This window comes from Myotis brandtii, unplaced genomic scaffold (genome assembly GCF_000412655.1).
Source record: "Myotis brandtii unplaced genomic scaffold, ASM41265v1 scaffold206, whole genome shotgun sequence".
NCBI lineage: Eukaryota > Metazoa > Chordata > Mammalia > Chiroptera > Vespertilionidae > Myotis > Myotis brandtii.
In genome coordinates, this window is record NW_005357691.1 from 83999 (window position 1) to 109486 (window position 25488).

At 37.9% G+C, this 25488-nt stretch overlaps 1 protein-coding gene and 1 long non-coding RNA gene across 14 annotated transcripts in view; one reads left to right on the forward strand and one right to left on the reverse strand.

Moving 5' to 3' along the window:
• The window catches only part of LOC102252673 (protein DDX26B), a 68494-nt gene that overhangs the window by 1388 nt on the left and 41618 nt on the right, over window positions 1-25488 (forward strand). For 10 of the 13 annotated variants that reach the window (XR_001361967.1, XM_014538917.1, XM_005865321.2 and 7 more), the window contains 4 exons: window positions 22786-22935; window positions 23754-23843; window positions 24075-24258; window positions 24519-24647. Coding sequence is in view for 12 of the 13 variants with exons in the window: in XM_014538917.1 (XP_014394403.1) it covers window positions 22786-22935; window positions 23754-23843; window positions 24075-24258; window positions 24519-24647 (553 nt within the window). In the remaining variant the exon portion in view is untranslated. The other 3 variants (XM_014538920.1, XM_014538918.1, XM_014538927.1) reach the window with 3 other exon arrangements.
• Window positions 4259-20484, reverse strand: LOC106725952. The gene is made up of 3 exons (XR_001361968.1): window positions 20474-20484; window positions 14633-14642; window positions 4259-4364 (listed from the first exon to the last, which is right to left on the reverse strand). It is a non-coding gene; the product is annotated as an uncharacterized LOC106725952 (long non-coding RNA).

A 25488-nucleotide genomic window follows, 5' to 3' on the forward strand; every position in this document is an offset into this window, starting at 1 on the left:
TGCTCCCTCTGCCCCCTACCTGCTGAGAGCGTGGCAGCGCCTGCCAGTGGCCTTCGAAGATTAGACTACTGCTTTTGCACTTCTGTGGTCTTCAACCCACCCCGCCCAATGGAAAATCTGTCCTCTGAGCAAGCCTCTCAATCCCTAGACGAGAGAAACTCTCTTTTCGTTTCTTCTTCCGAATTGTTCGGTTACCTTAGCTACTGTTAGTGTTCCATTTGAGACTAGCCGCGATGGGGTGGGCGGGGAGATGCCCAGTCGGAACCCACAGGATGCAGAGCTTTTTAGGGACCTAGTCTACCTATCTACATCATGTTAGGTTTGTGTTAGCCTTGGAGGAATTTGTCCAGTGAAAAAGAAAGGAAGGAAAGCTAGGACTCGACTAAGCGCAGTTATAATAGTAAAATTGGATGATTTGATCCAAAGGATTCTGACCTACAGGAGAAAAGTAGGGAGGACTTCACCTCCATGGGGTAGTTAATGTATGTTACTAATGGGGAGGAGATAAAGAATCGCTTTGCCTGCAGTGACCCCATGAAATAGAACTCAGACTATTAAATCAACCTGCGTAAGAGTCCTGTTTGCATATTGAACCTTAAAAAAACGCATTACTGTAATCCTTGAAGTCTTTTGCTAGACGTCCTCATTTTCTTAGAATTATCTTAATGGTGTTGGGGAGGTGCCATTTGGATGTGTTGTAATTCGTTTCAGTTAAGTATGGTATTTATAAAAATGGAAACTACCAAACTGAATAGTTGGTCAAGGAAAGTGTTCCTTCAGAAAGAAAACCAAAGGGGGAAAATAATAGACAAAAAGGGAGGCTTTAACTTTGTAATTCTTAGTTCCCAATAACAGTTTGATTAGTAGGTTCCCTTTAAAAACTTCTGGTTTTGACACTTTCTTTTTTGTTTTGGTTTTATCTATTTAGAAAAATGGAGCAAGTAGACATCTTTCCAAATGCCATAATCTTTTAAAAAATGTCTTTTCCAAAAGGGTGTGACCATTTCTTCCACTTAGAAGAGCAGATGTTTGTACATCCTAAGTCTGAAGGTCCACACCCCTTGAGTACTAATACAGATAAGAACCCAACATTTACAGTGTGGCCACTTAAAGGATACACTACAAAGCAATGTGCCTTTTCTTTTCTTTAAAGGAACCACTTATTCAGCATTTTTTCTGAATGCCAAGACACATAATTTAAAAAGGGGTTTGAACAAACATAAACAAACTCATAGATACAGACACCAGAAATTTTTAAAAAATAAAAATGGGTTTTGACCCATAAAACTTTCATGGCAATATTTACAAAATTTTTGGAAAGGAAAAAGAAAGTCTCACTACCACCCCCCTTAACAACCATCATCACATCTTTTTACCTAGAATTGTAATCACAGTGTACATATTACTTTGTGTTCTGCTTTTTCCACCTATAATGTCCCATGAATTTTTCTGGGCTGCCACATAATCTTCATACTTAAAATTTTTAGTGGCTGTGTAATTTATCCATGGTATTTTAGAGGCTCAAGATAGTTCTGTGAACAGAGGGGGAAAGTTGAATATTGTCTTTAGTGGAAATTCCATCTGATAGCTCTTTTTATCCTGCCATCTTACATACTTCATTTTTTCCTAAAGTAAAAAACAACATTCTTCCCATTTGAGTTTGATCTTTTTTCCTTATGTAGGCCAGGTATGGAAAGATACTTTCTGTAATACCTTTAATTACCAATCATAAATTATTTTGTTTTTAGTCTTTATGTTTTTCCAAGGTTATTCAGGTTTTTCATTTTAATCTTATATGATAATTACATGTTCTAGGAAATGGTTAATGATCTTAATGATGTTCTTGTCATGTTGCTATCTATACCTGAATTACTAATGATATGCCATCGTTTGGAAGCATTTTCTTTTTCTGAGTCTCTTTCAACCACTCCCTCCTGCTTACCCCCAACCCTCCCCTCAGCATGTGGTAACTATTTGTTCTTTTGCTGTTAGGATCTAGCCATTTTGGAAGGTCTGAAATTTTAGAACAGCTGGGGAATTTTTCTTAAAAGTTAGTCTAGTCTTTCATTTGCTCATAGCTAGGAGCCATAAATGTCTGTTTTCTGTCACACTGATTATCAAATAGTTTTTTCTTTGATTGTCAGCAGACATCTTAGTTCCTCAGGTCCTTTCAGCAAAGTGATGTTAAGGTTTGATTTGTAGCTTATTTTTATGCAGAATAATGTGAAACGTATTTTTCAATTTCTCTATGGTTGGAGGGCAATTGTTTTGATCTCTTCTCAAAATAACTGCTTATTTTGGGGGTCTTGGTTATATTCAACTGTAAACACTGCAAAATGAAAGGGTTTTTTCCTACTAGACGATTCAATTCTGTCGGTGTTGCTACAGGCATAAGTTGTGCATTTAGTTGGGAGGTTTTTCCCCTAATAGGCATGGAACTATTCCCAGTATATCCACTTACAAGCTCTGACAATAAATCTTGTTGTGAAAAGTTACTGTGACTGGAACTTTTCACTAATGTATACTGTTGAGTATGTGAATATAGTATTTCACCTAGGACTTAGTAACTTCTTGCTGCACACCCCGTAGGACATGGATATGTGCTCTTTTAAAATTAGTCATACCTGTTACTTGCAGTCAGCTTTGTATGGATGGAATTAAGTTAGATTGGGGGACCATATAAAAATCATATGAAATTTAAGCATTTGTGCTACATCTGTTTGAAGTGTTGCTTTGCAGACAAGTTTTATACACACAGTGTCACAAATGTTAACACTACATTTATACAATGGTATCTGTAGTGTATGCTAGGATGAGACTAATATTTTAAAATTTCCAGTGTATCTTTATAAGACTAAAACATGGTTTTTAAAAGTGGGGTTTTGGTATAGTAGTTAATAGTTTTGTCAGTGGTTCTGCTGTCTTTTCATATGTTTTGTTTTGCTATGAATCAAACTTTCTTTTTATTCACTGAATAGCAGAGATAAACTTGTCACTACCACTGACTTTGGGTGAATTAAAGGCATCAAGAAGAAAGTGAACCATCACCCCAATACGTTCAATAAAAAATAAAAAGAATCAAAATAGTTTGATGTTAGCAGTTAGTTTCTTAAAATTAATTTTGATTGGAAGAAATGCTATTTAAACATAAAAGCAAGTCACTTTTCTAGAAATAGCGAAACACATGTATAAATAGTGGACAGAAGGATTTTTTTTAAATAGGAAGACTTGTTTCGAAGAAACATCCTAAGTCTGTAATTTGAAAACACAGAGCATTTGAAAAAGTGAAAATTTCCCTTAAGTTTTGCTTTTTCAAGTCCTTTAGCTTTGCTTACTGTTATCTGCATGCCTTTGTCAACATGTATCAGTAAAAAGTAGCATTTTGGCTTATAGATTTAGGAGGTAAACTTTTTTTATGATCTCGGTTCCTAACATTTATTGGTATTTTAACTAAAATATAACATTTTCATATGCCCTTGAGTATATTTTATGGGTGTTATTTGGAAAAGGAGCTACTTTTAGGGGAGTCTTTAATTGTGGTTGGAAGCCAAAGAAGTGCTTTTGGGTGAAACAGTAGCAATATGGCCTGTGAGAGCAGCCTGAGAGAATGGAAGGGGCATTTAAAACTTAAAATGCCACAAAGGCAGTGCATTGACTTTTATGATGAATTGTTTCTTTTATGATCTTGCTTCCTTTTCACCTTCCTCATTGGCCATTTGAAGCATATGATGATAGTTATTTTGAAATAATAAAAGAGGATATAAACCATCAACAAAATTAAAAGGCCATCTACTGAATGGGAGGAAATATTTACAAGTCATATATCTGATAAGGGATTAATATCCAAAATATACAAAGAGCTCATACAACTCAATCAATAGCAAAAAAAATGGATAAAATAAATGGGCAAAGGATCTGAATAGACATTTTTTAAAGAGGACATACAGATGCCCAACAGGTACATGAAAAGATGCTCAATATCACTAGTCATTAGAGGGTTAAAAATCAAAACCACAATGAGGTATCACCTCACACCTGTTAGAATGGCTATCATAAGAAAGACAAGATATGTGTTGGTTAGGCTGTCAAGATAAGACACCTTTGTGCACGGTTGGTGGGAATGTAAATTGGTTCAGCCGCTGCAGAAAAAAAACATATGGAGGTTCCTAGAAAATTAAAAATAGAACTACACACACACACACACACACACACACACACACAGAACTACAATGCAACCCAGCATTTCTACTTCTGGGTATTTATCTGAAGAAAATGAAAACACAAACTTGAATTATATATGTACCCCTTTGTTCACTACAGCATTAATTACAATAGTTAAGATATGGCAACAATCTAAGTGTTCACTGATGGATAAATTGATAAAGAAAATATGATTATACTGAAGTTCCTCCATGTTTATGCCACTAAATTGATAATTCTTAAAATACAATAAAGTAAAATAGAAAGTCTACTAAAAATCTTTAAGTAGCCTTCCATTACATTTCAGAATAAAAACCCAACTCCTTAACCTGACCTCTAAAGCCTTCATGATCTTTTATCATACTTTTTCAATAGTATCTCCCCACTTTCTTCTCTTCTGGACCTCAGGTGCCAACCATGATAAGAAATTAGGCCATCAACTCACTCTGCCTCTTCCTTCTGTGCCATTGCATGTGTTTTTCCCACTGCTTGGGACACACTAGTTGGCCTGACGTGCCTCAGTTCTTCATTCTACATTCTCAAAAGTCATCCTGCTCTGCCCTATCCCTACTCCAAACAGTGTAAAAACTCACATTGCGATTTCTTAACACTTTGTCCAGTCCTTAACTATAGCAGTTAACATGTTATATAGTGATAGTGTTCATGTATCCCTAATATGAGCTCTTTAAGTGCACACATTTGCACTTCTCTATATTTGACCCCATGTACCTAAGGAGTGTCTAGATTTTAATGGGTACTCAATAAATTGGAGGGGGGTGGTGAGTTCACGTAATACATGAGTGTGAAAGCTACCCAGTCCTTCCCTCCCATTTTCACTACTCTTCTCCAGAGGGTGATCCCCATAACAATTTGATATGTTTAATATTTATTACAGCCAGCATTTTCACTTAGATTTAAGTTTTATAATATAATAGAATCATATTTTTACAAGAGCAGTGTATGTGTGTTCCCTTTTTTTGTTTACTGAAGTATAATTAATATACAGTAAAATACATCAATCTTAAAGACTTGATGCATTTTTATATCTTTGTACATTCATGTAAATAAGATGCAGAACATTTCCATCTATATAATAAAAGCCTAAGTGACCCATATGGCAGAATGACCAGAACAACTGGTCGCTATGATGTGCACTGACCACCTGGGGGCAGATGCTCAATGCAGGAGCTGCCCCCTGGTGGTCAGTGCGCTTCCACAGGGGGAGCACTGCTCAGCTGGAGGTCGGGCTCATTGCTGGTGAGTGCAGTGGGAGCCTCTCCCACCTCCACAGCAGTGCTAAGGAGCAGCGAGCTGAGCAGTAAGGAGCAGTGAGCAGGTGGGTGGTAAGAAGTGAGGGGTCCCGGACTGCAAGAGAGATGTCCGACTGCTGGCTTAGGCTCGATCCCCGGCAGATGGACATTCCCCCGAAAGGGTCCCAAACTGCTAGAGGGTGAAGGCTGGGCTGAAGGACCTTCCTCCCCTCTCCAGTGCACGAATTTCATGCACCGAGCCTCTAGTCCAGGGGTCCTCAAACTTTTTAAACATGGGGCCAGTTCACTGTCCCTCAGACCGTTGGAGGGCCGGACTATAGTTTAAAAAAAAACTATGAACAAATTCCTATGCACACTGCACATATCTTATTTTGAAGTAAAAAAACAAAACGGGAACAAATACAATATTTGTATTTGCATGTGGCCCGCGGGCCATAGTTTGAGGACCCCTGCTCTAGTCAATCTATAAAATGCCTCTTGCTTCTTTGGGCAATCTCTTTCTACCCTACTGATAACTGTTGGTCTGATGGTTATCAGCAATGTAGCGATATGATCAAAATGGTGTTTCTGGTAGATAAGTCTAACAGTGGTTGTACAGCATTCTAAGTACTCACTTACCATATGTTTATTGAACACACTTTCTGGACCACACTTTACTAGAGGGGCTTAAAGTGATACCCGGAAAGACCTGGCCCAAGGGGAAATCAGAATAATAAAATAGTCCTACTCATCAAGGGTTTTGAGAATAGTCATTGAAGAAAGGTGGCCAGATGTGGATTAAGGATTGCAGAAGTGACTGTGTGATTTTTTTGTTACTGTAATGGCTCCCCTTTAAGGAATAATATTGGTGCTTAATTCTGAGGCTGAGTGAAAGTAGAGATGTGCTGATGAATAGCATGTATAGGAGGTAGAACTATTTTATGCCCTAGTTTTGGTTCCTCCTAAAACCCATCTTAGAGTCAAAGGTGTTATTTAGCTTTTACCGATATGATTTGATTTATAGCTATACTTCCTTGAAATAATGAACAATAATATAATAGCTTTCTAATGATGATAGTAGCTGACATTTATTGAGTAATACTTATGCACAGGGCAGTGTGCCAATGAATATGAAGTGCATATTTCATTTATCTTCTCAACAATCTGACGTTGTAGGTACTATTATTATCCCCATTTAACAGATAAGGAAACCGGGGCCCAGAGAGGTTAAGCAGCACAGCTGAATAGTAACCCAGGTCTGTCTCTATTCCAGAGTCTTAAGTAATGAGCTACTATCAATCATGGTACAACATTCCTTTTAATAACTTCTCACTGGTATTTTCTCATTATGATATATGCCCTGGAGGCATGTTTTTAAGACTTGTCTTGCTTTTGTTTATAGTTGCTTTTGATATAACAGTGTTTGGTATTATAGCAAGCACTCAATGAATAAAATTTATTACCCCAATGTTACCATTTTTATTATTTCACTGACTACTTAGGTGAATATTATAGTGCATTTGTTAAACACTTTAGCCTTTGATGTCTCACAGTTATGCTCCTACTTAGGGACAGATGTGGAATTGTTGGAACTCTTAGTTGATGGAACTTGAGATAGTATGTATATTTTGGGGGTGGAGTTTGAGGAGTGGTGACCTAAAATGAATAGACCTATAGCAGTGATGGCGAACCTATGACACGCGTGTCAGAGGTGACACACGAACTCATTTTTTTGGTTGGTTTTTCTTTGTTAAATGGCATTTAAATATATAAAATAAATATCAAAAATATAAATCTTTGTTTTACTATGGTTGCAAATATCAAAAAATTTCTATATGTGACACGGCACCAGAGTTAAGTTAGGGTTTTTCAAAATGCTGACACGCCGAGCCAAAGGTTCGCCATCACTGACCTATAGGAAAGATGGTGGGAAGCCTGAAAAAGCAACAGGATAATCCTTCGCTATCACAGTGGCCTCCGGAAACTGATTTGCCACCTTCACTTTCTCAATCTCTTGATAAATATTTTTCTTGTAGGGAAAAGAAAGACATTCAATGTACTCCACAGTATCCATTTAGTTTATCTTAATCCACAATCTGTAGGGGAAGCAGAAGTGATTTTGTGAAAACCCTGAATGCACCATACCACCTTTGTGGAGTTTTATGTATCAGCTTGTGCTTCACCTAATGGTGCAGTCTCCATTGCATCCAGATCTCCCATTCTCCTCAAGCCACTCCCCTGCCATAGCCAGATAGCTTTTATTTTTCTTTCTGCTTAGTTAGGTTGGTAAGGGGTAGATTTCAGAGAAAGAATGGAGATACTGCCTAATCAGCCACTGGGGGCTTAACCAGAAGACTTTTGTGCTGATGTGCCAGATGTTGTAGAAAAAGTAGAGTTCTGCATCTCAAACTATATTCACCTGATTAGAATATTATTTCGTGGCTATTACTCTTTCATTATTTATACCCTGCCCTGAAGTTTGAGTAGTTCAGTAAACTTAGAACCAAGAGCCAAACTCTGAACTTGAATGCTATTGAATAAAAGAAGTCTTGAAACATTTCTGTATATACAAGTAAGGAACAATACTAGTGAGAAAAGTAAATATGGTTTATTAAGGTATTTGGATTTATTATATAGCTCCTTGGGCCAATTTACTAATGTTTATTCTCTTTGCCCTTGACTACACTTGAAACTGTTAATATTCCTTCCTTCCTTCCAGAAACTTATCACCTCCTCTATTCTGTTTCTCTGCCCCTCTCTCTGATAAATCTTTCCCCTATCTTCCTAATTCTTTCCCTTGTGGAATGTATCCTGCCTCATTCATGTTTCATATAGTCCTTCTACATCAAGCATGTAAAACTCCCGGCCTGTGGGCCGCATGCGGCCCACAACGAATATTTTTTGCAGTCCAGCCAATATAACGGTATGTAAGAAACATTTTAATAAAAATTTTGGAACTTAATTTTTACAATATCCTGTTATACATAATGATTAGTAATGAACTACAACGTTTGCTAATGACTGATCACTATAATCGTGTTGCATTCATTTCCCTTACACACCTTACACACAGCTGCACCATTTCTCTCCACTAATACTAGCAGCAAATATTTTAGCAACTGATTGCCACATCATTAGTCTTGGACTGACTTGTTTGGTGTGCACAACAGGAAATATTTTGCTTTTGGAGAACAAGAAAAATAGGTTTATTTGCATTACATTTATTAATTTGTGTAGTTATTCACTGTCTGGTAAGTTAATGTTCAATAAAAATATTAATTTTTATTAAAATATTCTATTATTTTATGTTAATGATTACTCATTTATGTTAGCCCTTTGTATTCAGCAGGTCTCTATGGAAATAAACCTACGTTTCTATGAAAATTGAAGCTTTTGTTTTTTTGCGGCCCACATAAACAAACTTTGTTTATTTGGCCCATGTTAGCCTTTAAGTTTGACATGCTTGTTCTACACTGTTGCCTCTCCATCTTAAGTTTCTCACCCAGGCATCTTTAGCTGACTACAAAACATCTACACCTGGCTATCTATCTTGCCATCAGCTCATACAAAGTTAACATGTCAAGACCTCTTATGGCTCTAAAGCCTATCCCCTCTTCTATATTCCCCATCTTTTAGTCACCCATAGATCCTGTCCTTGCATCTTATTCGAAGGCCCATCTGTCATCTCTTTGAAATATCTCTTACATATATATGTTCCTTCAACTCAATTTCTGGGGCTATCACTTGAGTCTGGGTCCTGACCTTTTATGCTTTGACTACTATATCAATCTTCTATGTGCCTCTCCCAAGTACCTCCCAAATTCCTACACTCTACCCACATCAACTGTTAACGTTATTAAAAAGCTAGTTTTATCAAATCACAACCCTCCTCCCAAGCCATAGAAGACTGCCTATGCCTATGAATGCCATTCTGAGCTCCATATCCTATATAATAAAAGCCTAATATGCAAATTGTCCCCTTGATGCAAATTGTTCAACCACTCATTATGATGTGCGATGACCACCAGGTGGTGGCACAGAACATGGCAGGCGTCAGTGACGTGGCACTGGCAGCGGACAGCAGTGGAGGTGCTGCCAGCTCCAATGGGCCCCAACAAGAGCGGGACATGGTGGGATGGTGGAGCAGGTGAACAGATTGCCCCGCAGATGACAACCAGCAGTGGTAGCGGGGGGCAGGGCCGCCACCCAGCTCCCAGGCACTAGGGATCCGGGCGGGGGCCCAATGACTCAGGCGGAAGGGGGTGCGCCTGGGGGCCCAGGTGCTGCCCAGGGCCCAGAAGTCAGCTGGGACCTGCCCTTCCACACCAGACGCTCTAGCTTTGATCACCAGTCAAGCCTAAGGACCGCACCTATGCACGAATTTCATACACTGGGCCTCTAGTGTCTATATAAACTTATTTCCCATCATTTTCTCAAAGAATCCCTGTGATTCAGCCAAACCTGTCTTTCCCACCCTGTGAATTTGTCTCTTCATTCCTGATGCCAGCCTTTAGAACATCAATTAATAAAAGGAAGAGAAAATACAAAGCCAGGAGAGCTGGAGGCCTGGGGGAGGAGAACTTGCAAACTGAAAGCATTCCATTAAGGGTGTGACTTGAGGGGGAGATGCTATTTTAATGATTAGGAGTTGCTAAAGGAAGAGGAAGGGAGCTGGTTATGACCTTTAGCAGTTGATTAGCCGGAACTAGACCAAGACATTTTGATTTACATTGGCCTGAAGTTGCCTGGAGGCACTGCTGTTTAATCAGAAGCCCCAATCTCTCTTTGCATTGTCTCTGCAGAAGGAAACCCACATAACTAGACAGTAGTAATAGGATTCTAGGGAGAATATCTAGGCTTTAATACAGACATGGCATTAGAAAGTTGGGAGTCCCTCTTGCTTTTTTGTTTCGTTTTGGTAGGAGTCCCTCTTTTTTATTTCTTGTAGGACAGTGGTTCTCAACCTGTGGGTCGCGACCCCTTTGGGGGTCGAACAACCCTTTCACAGGGGTCGCCTAAATACATCCTGCATATCAGATATTTATATTATGATTCATAACAGTAGCAAAATTACAGTTATGAAGTGGCAATGAAAATAATTTTGTGGTTGGGCATCACCACAACATCGCGGCATTAGGAAGGTTGAGAACCACTGTTGTAGGAGAATGTTAAAGATATGAGGAACAAAGCTCTCCATTTTTCTTTTTAATCCTCACCTGAGGATATTTTTTCTTTTTTCTTTTTTCTTTTTTTTTTTGAGGATATATTTTCCATTGCTTTTCAGAGAGAGTGGGAGGGAGGGGGAGAAAGAGAGAAACATAGATGTGAGAGAGACACATGGACTGGTTGCCTTCTGCACTTACCCCAGTGGGGTGTGGGGGAGGGGGAGCAGGGAGAGAACTGCAACCCAGGTACTAGCCCTTGATGAGAATCAAACTGCTCCCCTCCCCTGCCCCACCCTTCAGTGCTCAGACTGAAGCTCTCACCCAAGCATGTCAAACTCAAAGGCTAACACAGGCCAAATAAACAAGGTTTAAGTTTATGTGAGCCACAAAAAAACAAAAGCTTCAATTTTCATAGAAACATAGGTTAATTTCCATAGAGACCTGCTGAATACAAAGAGCTGACATAAATGAGTAATCATTAACATAAAATAATAGAACATTTTAATAAAAATTAATATTTTTCTTGAACATTAACTTACCAGACACTGAATAACTACATAAAGCAATAAGTGTAATGCAAATAAACCTATTTTTCTTGTTCTCCAAAAGCAAAATATTTCCTGCTGCGCACACCAAACAAGTCAGTCCAAGACTAATAACGTGGCAATTGGCCACTAAAATATTCACTCCTAGTATTAGTGGAGAGAAATGGTGCAGCTGTGCGTAAGGTGTGTAAGGGAAATTAATGCAACACAATTATAGTGATCAGTCATTAGCGAACGTTGTAGTTCATTATTAATAATTATGTATAACAGGATATTGTAAAAATTGAGTTCCAAAATTTTTATTAAAATGTTTCTTACATACCGTTATATTGGCTGGACTGCAAAAATATTCATTGTGGGCCGCATGCGGCCCATGATCCACAAGTTTGACATGCTTACTCTAACTCCTTGCAACACCGGCCAGGGCCATTTTTCTTTTTTCTTTTCTTTTTTCTTAATAGTGTGTGTTTACTACCCCAAGTCAAGTTTCGTTCCATTACCATTTATCCATTTTTTCTTAAAGATTACATATGTGTATAGACATTGTAAACTCCATTTCACAGTGATGCTTCTGAACTGTATGTTAGAAGTTCTGTTTAAGTCTTGGTATTTTTTAGAAAAATCAGATTTTTAAAAAGTGATCATAGTACAGCCTATCTGGTAGATCAAACCATCCATTCTCATGTAAATCTGACAAGTTCTATTGCTTTAGCAACTCTGTAAAGAGTGCTTGGGCTTTTGAGGCAAGAGACCAAGGTTTTTGGCCACAATCTGCTACTGATTAGATAGATACATGACCCAGAGCAATTCACTTCACCTTATTTTACATGACAGTTTTCTTATCTGTGAAATGAAGGGATTGGACTAGATTACTAACACTTCCTTCCAAAAATGTACTAGAGCAGCGGTTCTCAACCTGTGGGTCAAGACCCCTTTGGGGGTCAAATGACCCTTTCACAGGGGTTGCCTAAGACCATCGGAAAACACATATATAATTACATATTGTTTTGTGATTAATCACTATGCTTTAATTATGTTCAATTTGTAACAATGAAAATACATCCTGCATATCAGATATTTACATTACGATTCATAACAGTAGCAAAATTACAGTTATGAAGTAGCATCGAAAATAATTTTATGGTTGGGGGTCACCACAACATGAGGAACTGTATTAAAGGGTCGCGGCATTAGGAAGATTGAGAACCACTGTACTAGAGAGAATTGTATAACTGAAAGGCAGGAAGTTGAATAATTGAGGCATTGGAATTTCGGGTGATTTCAAAATTGCTTTAAATTTTAGAAAACAGTTCCTACATGCTTAATGTACTGTATCTCACACTGGTTAAATCAGTAAATGTCACTTCATCTTATTGGTGTTCTTTATTTTTGCTGCTAACAGTTTAATATTCAGGACAGAGTCTGGCAATGATTACCTCTGAAAGGTAGAACTGAGAGTTTTGTGAAGAGGTGGACTAGCCTTGTATATCAGTTGGGATTTTTAACAATGATGCTGATATAAAAAACAGTCCATAAACTTTTTTGAGAATTATTTTTAAAAATTAGGAGGAAAGAGATGCTATCTAATCTTTAGAAAGTAATGAGTGGCCTTTCTGCTATTTCTTCTGTTTAGCTCTTTCTGCAGTGTTTGAGTGGCTTAGTGTCACTCCCAAATGATCTTGTATTTTTCCAAGATCACCTTTTAAAATTTTAATTTTGTGTATGTCTTCATAAAAATGTCTCATCAGAGCCCCAAAATCTGAATAATAATTCAATACGTGGTCTGCACAATATCATTTTTTTTCTGATAACAGAATAGATCAGTAGCTACCATTGAAATGGTCTGAGAGTGAGAGAAGAAACTTGACATTTTAATCTGAACGAGTTTGGCAAATTCTTTGCAACTCTAAGGTATTTTTCCTTCAGTAACAGTGCAATTGATTCCAGAAGAAAGCAGAATAGTTTCTGAAATTCAGTTTCTACATGTTAGCATCCTCTGGTGAAGATCAAATTTCTTTTGATCTTGTCATGCTTTCAAGTGGACTCAGAGAGGTGTATTATTTCATAATCTTATCCTAATTCCCTGTGGTAAGAATTGAAAATTCATAAATGCATTTTGCAGATATTTTAGACTAATCCTTATGATTATTTATCCACTTAAAAATCATACTAGGTATTTTAAAAAGACAAGTAACACAAAATGGTGAACTTAGTGTTAGTAGAATCAAATTGTGAATTTTTTATTTGCCCTGTTTATTTTTTAGATTTTATTTTTCAATTATAGTTGACATACAATATTATATTAGTTTCAGATTGCCCAGTTTATTTTAAAATATGTGGTCATGAAAGTCTTTAACCATCTGCCGAATAAAAATAATTCTGCAGGCCACAGAGTGTCAAATAAGTTTTTGCAATATAGTAGGGAGTAAATTTCTTAAGAACTTTTTAAAAGTAGAAGATTCAAGTAAGCTAGAATTATTTTATGTAATTTTGACTGGAAGTATTTCCTGAAGTATGTTCATGAAAATTGGTGGATTGAACCAAAGAATAATAGCAATCAAGAGTTTTCAGGGAGAGATTTGATGCAATCAAATAAAATGGACTTTGAGTATTTTCACAAGTTCAGGACACTAAAAATTGCCCCTGGGAAAGTAATTTTGAAAAAAAGAAATCCAAGAGAACTAGATTTTTTTTTGAGAACTAGATTTTTAAAGACAATTAATTTTATAAGAAAAAGCTATATTAGTATGAATAAAACAATAATAGAATGCCTCTTTTGAACCTAGGAGTGTATCAGTACCTGAGTCAAGTGAGAAAAACACAAAAAAGTGAAATCAAACCAAATTAATAGAGTATTAAGAAAAAATTACATCGAGTAGGGTCAGAAAATATAATTCGAGAAAAGAGTTTGAAAAGGAGATACAAGAAGCAAGACAATTCCATTCTTTTAATGATATGGCATCTTCCTAATGTGCACTTCACAATTTTAAAGACTTCCTTTATAGGTGTGCTAGCTGTAAACAATTTTAAAAGACTTTTGAACATTTTAAAGTGATTCAACTCTCACAGTGTTTTGTTTATCTAAGGGGACAAGTAAACCTTGCCTTATATCTATCAGAATTGGGGTCCATTTGAATTGTGAAAAGGAAATTCTTCAAGTTCAAAAGCTTTAACTCACACAGATATTCCATATAAAGCCAAGGGAAAAGTTATTTGTCTCCTCGGGATACAGAGTTGATTGGAAAAGCAGGGCTTCTTATTTTTCATCTCATTCTGTTTCACTGGTTGGTTTACCAACAAAAGAGCAGTCTGTGATGACAACGATGATACAGTGTTAAGTTGGAGAAGAAAGTAAGTTGGTTGAAAAATGCTGTTGAGGTTGATTTTTCAAATTGTCTGGGTTGTTGCAGAACGTATTTCCTCCAACCCTGTAGAGAGCAGATGGAAAAAGAAAAATAGTTTATCTTTCAACTAGAGAAATGCTGGCCCTACTAAATTTAGACTCTTTGGCTTTAACTTGTGACATCTGGGAAAATACTCAAATCCGTTAATCATCTAGTTTGTAACCACCTAGAAGAAGAGCTCTAAGTCCAGGATGGCCCTCTGTATGGGATAACAAAGGGCAAATATTATCAGGCTGATTTCATTTCCTTTGGGTCAAACAGAAGGAGCAACATGTATTGTCTCTAAGACTCCAGCAAGGCTTTTTATTCAGGGCTTGCTAACAAGCTAGGGAGACTTGGACTGAACTGAAACCACTGTCCAAAAAGACTTTTGGGTGTGTGTGCCCCAAATGGGTCAGTGTACTGGCTCTGCACCAAGTCAAAGGGACATAGTAAGTGGTACCTTGCAGTGAGAGGTTCTCTCACTGCTGTGGGAGAGAGCCTGGCTTGTGACCATCTATAATATAGAAGGATTATTTTTGCTCTTTGAAAACATTCACTGCCATTCTCTTTCAATAGCTATCATCCTAAAGAATTTTAATTATTTGATTAATTTCTGATTTACAAACAGCCAATTTACATAGTTTCTAAAGGGGCATTTCTCTAGTGGAAAGTTAGTTTTTAGTGGAGGAAAGGGTTCTCCTATTTAAAAAAAAATAAAAAGAAATATAAATAAATTAATCAGGGAAATGGTCTAGCCCAGTGGTCGGCAAACTCATTAGTCAACAGAGCCAAATATCAACAGTACAACGATTGAAATTTCTTTTGAGAACCAAATTTTTTAAACTTAAACTATATAGGTAGGTACATTGTTATTCACTTAATTAGGGTACTCCTAAGGCTTAGGAAGAGCCACACTCAAGGGGCCAAAGAGCCGCATGTGGCTCGCTAGCCACAGTTTGCCTACCACGGGTCTAGCCAAAATGGGATAAAGTTCAGGAAGGACAAGTAATGGGATGTTGAGGTTTGGGGGACCAACTAAATGACAATCCCGCCTTTCCCTCCTTTATTGAAACCAATGGGGAAATATGTCACAGGAGCCAGCCAGAGTTCTAAATAACAGTTTTATTCCTTTTAAAAGCTAGACTGGAGGATATAGATTAGATATATATTCTCGAAAGCTTTCAAATAGTTCACATATTGACAGACCTCCCCTATAGGTTTTTGGAGGGACAGAGCCTACCCCTTAAGCACCATGTCAGAGAGCAGACCAGAAAATTAGAAAAAGCTTCAGCAACAGGCCTAGAGGGAGCATGCCAGTTTCCTGTTGCCAAACCCACCCCTCAGATAAGTACCATATTTTTCCGCATATAAGACGCCCCCATGTATAAGACACCTCCTCCGCACTTTTCCAACCCAAAATTAAGAAATTAATATTTTAGCCCTAACTGGTTTGGCTCAGTGGATAGAGCGTCAGCCTGCGGACTGAAGGGTCGCAGGTTTGATTCCGGTCAAAGGCATGTTACCTTGGTTGCGGGCACATCCCCAGTAAGGGGTGTGCAGGAGGCACCTGATAGATGTTTCTCTCTCATCGATGTTTCTAACTCTCTATCCCTCTCCCTTCCTCTCTGTAAAAAATCAATAAAATATATTTTTAAAAAAAGGTAGCTAATAATTAAGAAGTTTCATTGGTAATAAGAATGGAAATAAGACTCTGCAGCTCTATTTCCATGCTCTTTTGCATAGCTGATTACATTCAGTTTGAATTTTGCAGAGTTAGACAATCGCTTACCGGTATTTATCTTTTTGTTTTTTGATATCTTTATGGGCTCAGAACACTCTGGTCCATGTTGCATTGTGCACTCTCCACCTCCACCTCCAATTATGGCATCAGCTGACGTCCATAGCAATAAGGCTCGTGATTGGAGGAAGCCTGTTTGACAAGGTAATGGGCAGCTCCACACCCATGCGGGTCCCTCCTCCCCTGACTTCCTTGTATAAGACACCCCTCTATTTTCAGTCTAATGATTTTAGAAAAAATAGCATCTTATACACGGAAAAATACATAGATGGAAATAAGGGTGAAGAGGGTCAGAAACAGCCCCGGTAAGGAGTAAATGACTTACTTGCTTTGATAGTTAGTTACAGCCAGGAATAGACTAGGGTTTTCCAAGTCCTGATCCACTGTTTCCATACCCAATTGGTCTGCATTTAGGCATCAGGAAAAGTAGGCTTATATGAAACAAATTTGGAAATTCTGTTAAAGTTACAAACGTTTAAGCTAATATAAGGAGACATGTCTATGACATGAATATGTTGGATACATAGTAGAATCTCTAGTACAGGGGTTTAAATTGGTGGGCTCTCAGATTACCTGGGTTCAAATCCTGGCTGTATCATTTACTAGTTGTTTTACTTGGACAAGTTGCTTATCCTTTCTGAGCCTCAGTGTGCTCATCTATAAAATGGAAATAGTAATAGCACCTTCTTGGTTGGGGGTGGTTATAAGGCTCAGATGAGAAGGATACATATAAAATGCCAATGTGTAGCACAAATGAATTCCTGACACATAGGCACTAATAAATATTAGCTATGGTTATTATTTTTCATCACCACCATCATCATCATTATTATTTTACTTCTGGGAGACTTTTAAAACTTGAATACAATAAACTCCTCTTACTTTAGGATTTCACCCATCCCAGGCTACTCCTTTGTCCTAAACCTCCATTCTTTAGGTTTTCCAGGCTAGAAGTTTTGTAATCATCTTTTAGTCCCTCTCCTTTAGGCTCATTGTCTGTCACCGAGTCTTATCTTGTTTGTTTAAAATGTTTCTCAGTTAGCCTCTTCCTCTTCATTCCCATTCTAATTCAGGCCCTGATTCCCTCTGGCCTGGATTGCTGCTATTTAAGCCTCCTAGCCTCTTTTCCCTGATATAGCTTCTCCTACTCCAGTTTATCTTATATGTCCCTGCCAGCCTGACCTTCCTGAGATGCTGCTTTGATCCTGTTTCCCCCTGCCTTGGAATCTGTAATGAGTCTATTGTCTGCCAAAGGTTTCCTAACTGACCCTCAAGTCCCTCTAGAACAGTGGTTCTCAACCTTCCTAATGCCGCGACCCTTTAATACAGTTCCTCATGTTGTGGTGACCCCCAACCATAAAATTATTTTCGTTGCTACTTCATAACTGTAATTTTGCTACTGTTATGAATTGTAATGTAAATATCTGATATGCAGGATGTATTTTCATTGTTACAAATTGAACATAATTAAAGCATAGTGATTAATCACAAAAACAATATGTAATTATATATGTGTTTTCCGATGGTCTTAGGCAACCCCTGTGAAAGGGTCATTTGACCCCCAAAAGGGTCGCGACCCACAGGTTGAGAACCACTGTTCTAGAACATCTCTGGCCAATGGATATATGATACTAGCCATACACAAAATTGAAAATTTTCTAGTAGCACATTAAAAAGTAAAAAAGAAACAGGTAAAACTTATAGTAATATATTTTATTTAACTGAAAATATTTAAAGCATTGTCATTTCAATGTGTAATCAATATAAAAATAAAATATATTTTCATTCTCTTTTGTTCCAAGCCCTCAAAATCCCATGTGTATTTTACACTTATATCATATCTCAATTCAGACTATTCATGTTTCAAGTGCTCAGTAGCCATATGTAGCCACTGTCACCTCCATAAACAAGACATACCTAAATCTTACTTCTTCCTGGTTAAAACAAAATAGGGATGATAATACCATGCCTCTTTTATTGGTTTGTGCCAAGCAAATTTGAAGTGTGGAAGTGCTTTGTAAGTTGCAAAGCTCCATGAGAATGTAGGGAGGTTACTATTAGGAGTAAAGGTTTTACTGACATGAGAATAAGATATCTTTGGAGTAAATTTAAAAAAATACTGTATTAAGAAGATAAATGGGCTATCCTCAATTCATTTGTGGGGAAAAAACAACTTTAAGCAATGAAATAAAAATATAAACATATACTTCCTCCCACTAGCTCTTCATAATGATCTTTTTGAAGACTTTCATATTTTTTATTTCATTAATTCTTTAATCCTCACCCGAAGATATTTTTCCATTGACTTTTAGAGAGCGTGGAAGAGAGAGGGACAGATAGAAAAAAAAGCATCAATTGGTTGCCTCCTGCATGAGCCCCAACCCGGGTTGGGAAGAGCCTGCAACCAAGGTACGTGCCCTTGACCTGAATTGACCCCAGGACCCTTCGGTCTGCAGGCCAATGCTCTATCCACTGAGCCAAACTGGCTAGGGCCATAATGATTTATTTGAAACAAATTTGTCACATTAATAAGGTTCTCTAAATATTTAAATTAATCTTTGGCCTTCCCCCTACCCCCCAACTTCAGTATTCTGAGGAATGAATTTAGGGCCACTTAGTTCCTCTCTCCCTCTCTCTCTCTCTCTCTCTTTTTTTGGTTGTTGTTGTTGGCCAAAACATTTTTTCTTTAATTTTTGCTCCCTTGTAGCTATGAACATTTTTAAAAGCCAAATGTTAATGTCATGTTTAATCTATTATTATTTCAAACCTACCAGAACGACAAGATAGCACCCATTCATTGGCTAAATCACAAAACCCATGGTACTATCCATGGCAAAAACCTAACAATTCAGAGAGCTCATTTTTTTTAAATGAAGCAGAGGGAATATTTTTCAATTTATTTTATAAGGGAAGCATTATTCAGATATTAGTTCTTCTCTTGAAGGAGCCAGACTGCTACCAAAATGTTTATTGCTTTGGGTAATAAAGTGTAGCCCATATGCCTTGTAGTACTGAGGTAGGAGAATCTTTCAGATTTCATTCAAATTCATCCACTTCATTGCAAAGAATTGTAATTGACCTAAAAACAGAACACCAATGATTTAAGGGGAGAAGTGATTTGTAAAATGTTTTCAATCCATTTTATAAGGGCAATTTTCAAGAGCAATTATTTTGACAGGTTGATTAGTAAGACTACACAATCAGAGAATACATTATTTTAAACTAGAGGCCGGGTGCATGAATTCATACACCATTGGGGTCCCTCAGCCTGGCCTGCAGGATCGGGCTGAAACAGGCTCTCTGACATCCCCCAAGGGGTCTTGGATTGTGAGAGGGTGCAGGCCAGGCTAAGGGACCCCACTGGTGCATGATCAGGGCCAGGGAGAGATGTGGGAGGTTGATACAGGTTGGAGTGTCTGTCCCCTGGTGGTCAGTGCACATCATAGCGAGCGGTTGAGTGACCTTAGCATGTCATTAGCATATTACGCTTTGATTGGTTGAACAGCCAACCAATCAACTGGACTCTTAGCATATTAGGCTTTTATTATATAGGATAGGATAGTGATGAGTTATAGGGTGCTTGCTTAAGTGGTATGCAAATCTTATCCCAGCCCTTTACCAAATCAAGTATGTCACTAATTTTTCTGTAGTTGTGACTTAAACTATCTGTGGCTTATAGGAATTCAACACTTGTTATAGATATAACTCTTAAGTTTACAGTGTGGGAAGTAAAGCCAACTTTATAAAGTGGCTTCTGGGTGAAGGACCCCACCATTTACAGGTTTGCCTAAGCTAGAAACCTCAACCTAATGTATGACCCTTTTTTCCTCACCCATCCCTCTAATTAGATACTAAATCCTTGACTCCACCTTTGAAATATTTCTTTTATCTGCAACCTCCTCTCTATCCTCACTGCCCTCACTCAGGTTTTCATCGCTTTTCTAATAAGCTATTGCAACAATCTTCAAACCAGTTTCCCTGCCTCAAGCTTCAGCCTCCCTTCCACCCCACAATTTATTCTCTAACTCCCAGCAGAATGAACTTGCTAAAATTAGGGATCATGCCACTCCCCTAATTAAAAACCTCGTTATTCCCAGGGCTGAAAGACAAGATCCAAACTACTGAGCACAATGTACAAAGCACTTATAGTCACAGCCTGACTTATCAGCCTTGCCTTCTGCCATGTACCCAGAAAAATAATAATCAAATTACTTGTGATTCCCCAGCAGTCCTTATCCTCTTATGAACTCTCTGTTCTCTTCCCTTGGCCTGCCTCCTCCACTCCTCACTTCATTGTGGAGAGTCCCATGACCTTCATGCCATTAGGCTTCCTCAAATGCCCCATGTTCTGTGAGAAGCCTTCCCTAACTCTCTGATCTTTCAGACTCCATAACTGCATTCCTTATTACTTTGTGGCATGAACTTCTAAAGGCTAATTACTCTCTATATCCCTAGCACATAACATTCTTCCCAACATATCATAGTTGGTCCATAAACATTTGTTGAATAAATAAAGGAAAGAATTGATGCAATCCCTTCCAACTCTACACCTTTCTCTTCTACCCCAAAGAGGAAAGCTAATTTTTGAATTCGGTGTGATTTGCAAACATCTGCTGATATTTCTAGGTATTTGATGAGGACAATTAAAATCATGATCCTTCCTTTTAGCTCAAGTTTAGGTGGTCTAGTGCAATAAGATTTTCCTTGGGCCATAGGTAATTATTCTCAAGTCCTACTTTCCCTTAGTACTAAAAGCCATATATACAGTCTGGCCAAAAGAACATATGGGAAGATTTTACCTTTAGATACGTTTACCTACAGAATGTGTTAGGAATATTTTAAAAACTAAGTACATTTTTAATTACACAGAATCCCAGACTAATGGACTGAGATGGATCTTAATTAGGACCACTTTTACCCTGTATGGTTATGCAGGTTGTGCACTGTTCAACCTTAGGGGGCACCATTTTCATTCACCATTACAGGGTAAATGACTCTCCTCCAGGGTTCTCATGCACAGTCTTACATAGTGTGCCTGCTTATCTCATCCTCATCATTTTAAGATAATGAAATTTAGGTTCTAAGAGCCAATAGGTTTGCTCAAGGTCATGAAGATACTTCATAAGAAGGTGCAGTCAGTAATCTGTTCCCTTTCTACCTCTCAGTCATTCTGATCCAAATTGCTTCAGGAAACTAAAACTAGAAAAGATAGTATGTGCTATAGTTGTATGGATATGGGCAGTATGCTTTTAACCAAACATGAAATTTAAATAATTTCATTTATCTCTGTATTACCTGTTCTTTTTAAAATATATATTTTTATTGATTTTAGAGAGAGGAAGGGAGAGGGAGAGAGAGATTGAAACATCAATGATGAGAGAGAATAATTGATCAACTACCTCCTGCATGCCCCACACTGGGGATTGAGTCTGCAACCTGACCGGTAATCGAACCGTGTCCTCCTGGTTCATAGTTCAACACTCAACCACTGAGCCATGTCGGCCTGGCTGTATCATCTGTTCTTGCTTTTCATCTCCAACTGTATTGGCCTTGTCACATGACTTCAGTATTTTTTAATATCACTGCTGCCCTTGGCTACCAAGACTCAGGTGGCTGTTTTGTCTCACCAAGCTGCCAAACTGTGCTGTTTTTTTCTCTCCCTTGCTGCCCTACTCCTGTGACCTATATTAGCTGCCTTCTTCTTTTGGCTTCTCTTCTTGGCATTTTGTGTTGCTCTGTTTTTATAGCCATTGCTGACGCATCAACCATTTACTCATAGCATGTTGGCTATTGACCTTGGGTCTTTGGTTCTTTTCTGCTGTGGTGTGCCTAGGGGATGCTGCTTCTTTTCCAAAACATTTTTCTTTTCTTTCTCCCATTATTCTTGATTTGGGGCTTTCTGAATGCTTGAAGATGCCAGAAGAGTTGTATCCAAACAATTGTGGCTCTATTCCTATAACAATCTCCTACCCCCACTGCCTTTACTTTTGCTTGGGAGGAAGAATCTTGGTTAGAAAAGTTCATGTAGATCACACACCCATAGCTGATTTTCTCTTTTAAGGACAATGCATTTAAAAATTACTCCTTATTATTAATTCTTATTCCATGCTCATCATTAATGTCAAACTAAGGTAAATACTGAGGTATTTTGGTGGGTTTGTTTGAGCCGGAATAGAAAACTGGTTTCTTGAGCCAAAGCCCTCCAGCTACAATGGACAATGTACTGTTTTCATCTTTGTTCTTGATCATTAAAGCTGGGAAATTTTTCTGAAACTGATTACTTGCCTTAGTTCCACTTTTTCAGTCCAGATAGAGAATAGAATCAGATTAAGGAACTATTAATTTGTTAAAGGTTTTATGCTTGCTACTTAGTGGTTGTTTGCACTTTATATATTATTCACTGTATAATTGGGAATTTCTTTGTAAATGTTTGGTTTTCAGGCTGGTTGGAAGGAAAATCACGCAACATTCATGAATGAACTAAAAAATCTTCAGGCTTCTGGACTGACGACTCTTGGTCAGGCTCTAAGATCCTCATTTGATTTGTTAAATCTCAATAGATTGATATCTGGAATAGACAATTATGGACAGGTAAAAATATTTTTGAGTGAGTACAGCTAATTTAATTTGGTGACTTGGGGTAAGAATTTAAGAGTGGGTATGGTTACCAAATTTTCTGCTATTTTTCATAACTTCCAAAAAGAGATCCATATATCTTTTAATTACATTTAATTACATTTTTTTTAAAATTCTCTTTTGGGGAGGTCTGGTATATGACTGGATCATAAAATAGTTAAAATTGCCTACCTGTCAGGTCATTAGATATCTGAGAATGGGATGAATAAATTGCTGAGAAATAAATACTGGAGCAAGACAACTGAAGAGAGGTTTTCAATCTCCTTAACTCCCTCATCCCTCCCAATTCAATGAAAAAGCTCTAGAATGAGAGGAAGGCATAATAGCATTTACTGCTGCTATCATTGTACTTTCCTACTTGAAAAGCTCTGCTCACAATAACCAGTCACTTTCCAGGTTGCAGAGTATAAGTCACTAATGTTCCTCTAGCTGTGCCAGAATTTTGACTCAGGCAGATGGTGTGGATGATGCTGCCATTATAATCTTTTTAATAGCTTTCTTTTATGATTACTTGGAAAGCAGAGGGAGAGGAGTATTTGGATGTGATAGTTTGGGAGTTCCTTAATTATAAGAATTTCTCAGTTTATTCTGAATGCCACCTCTTCAGGGATTGTTATTTTCATCCCCACCCACTCAGTCCCTAATCTTTTCCTTTTTATTTATCCAGGCAAATTTTATCACAGTCTTGGGAGATCACTGGCAAGGCAAATGTAAAAGTTTAAATACAATTTTATTACTTCACATGGCTCTAATACTTTTTAAATGTATTTTAGGGGAGAAATCCATTTTTTTTAGAACCATCTATTTTAATTACCATCACAGATGGAAATAAGTTAACAAGTACGGCTGGTATTCAAGAAGAGGTGAGATTTCATTTTTTTAAATTTTCGCTTAAATGGCAGAGAACGTGCAGCTATTTCTGTGGGAGGCATACATTTCTAGTTAAGAATAAGTTTAGTGAACTTATTATCTTGGTAATCCTTGAAAGATTGCTTTATTTTATTGAGTACATGAAAGAAAAGTGGACCCCCTAATTCTTTAACTCTTCATGTACGGGTTGTTATGATGAAACCTTTCAAATTTTGCCTTCTCAGCTTCATCTTCCTTTGAATTCTCCACTGCCTGGGAGTGAACTAACAAAAGAACCTTTTCGTTGGGATCAGAGATTATTTGCCCTGGTGTTACGTTTGCCTGGATTGGCTTCTACTGAGCCAGAGCAACTAGGGAGTGTACCAACTGATGAATCTGCTATCACACAGATGTGTGAAGTCACAGGAGGTACTGGCAATATTTACTATTTCTAAAGGAAGAATTCAGGGCAGCAGAGTATAGTTTTTCTTAAATACCATATCTGGTCTTTACTTGTTTTCCTTCAGAATATTTTTAACTCTGCTGCTTAAGATCATTAATAGTGTGATGTTTGCTGCCAATGTAGTTATGATTATTTCAGGTTATATTTTAGAATGTCAAATGCTTCTATTGTGAAATAGTATTTTATTTGATCAAACTTGTACTCTTTGTTTTTCCTTCTGATATAGGTCGTTCCTACTGTGTTAGAACACAAAGAATGTTGAATCAGTGTTTAGAATCTCTAGTTCAAAAAGTTCAGAGTGGTGTAGTTATTAACTTTGAAAAAACAGGACCAGATCCACTTCTTATTGGAGAAGGTACAGTAGATAACTTTGCTTTTACCCTATAGTGTTATTGAGGCAAACCATCTATAATTGGAAAAACAGTAATCATAATAGGCAGTCTTCACTCTACACACACATTCAAACGGTTACAAACATCCATCCAAAAAACTACCATTTATTCATTGCCTATATATACATGTCAGGTGGCCAAATTCTAGCAATTTTAATTCAATGTCAAATCTTCCTAAGAAAATTCTTCCATTTCCCTACCGATTTCATATTCCCTGGTCCCCAGTCTTGGGATGACATTGAATTATTTACCTCTCTATTCATGAAATATCTGGAGATTCACTGCAGAGTGCCACTCAACTAGTTTGGTCTTGTGAGTGCCAAATGTACCAAGCTATCTTTATGAAATCTTGTGTTTGTTACCACACATCAGCAAGTGATTGTGAATATTTATGCTAGTCTAATCTAATAAAAGACAAACATGCAAATTGACCATACCTTCGCTATACCCTAAGCCACACCCACCAGCCAATCAAAGCAACTATATGCAAATTAACCCAACCAAGATGGCGGCCGGCAGCCACGGAGTTGGAGCGAGCAGGAGGCTTGGTTGCTCCAGTGATGGAGGAAGCCAAGCTTCCCGCCTGACGCAGCCGGCTCTGAGCTCCACTCAAGGCAACAAAGTTTCAATTATAGAAGATAAATAAACCCCAGATACCTGCTTTCAGCCAGCCGTGGCCACAGAGCTGGAGCGAGCAGGAGGCTTGGCTTGCCCCTGGCGTTGGAGGAAGGCAAGCTTCCCACCCGCCCTGGCCGGCTCTGAGCTCCACTCAAGGCTACAAAGTTTCAATTATAGAAGGTAAAT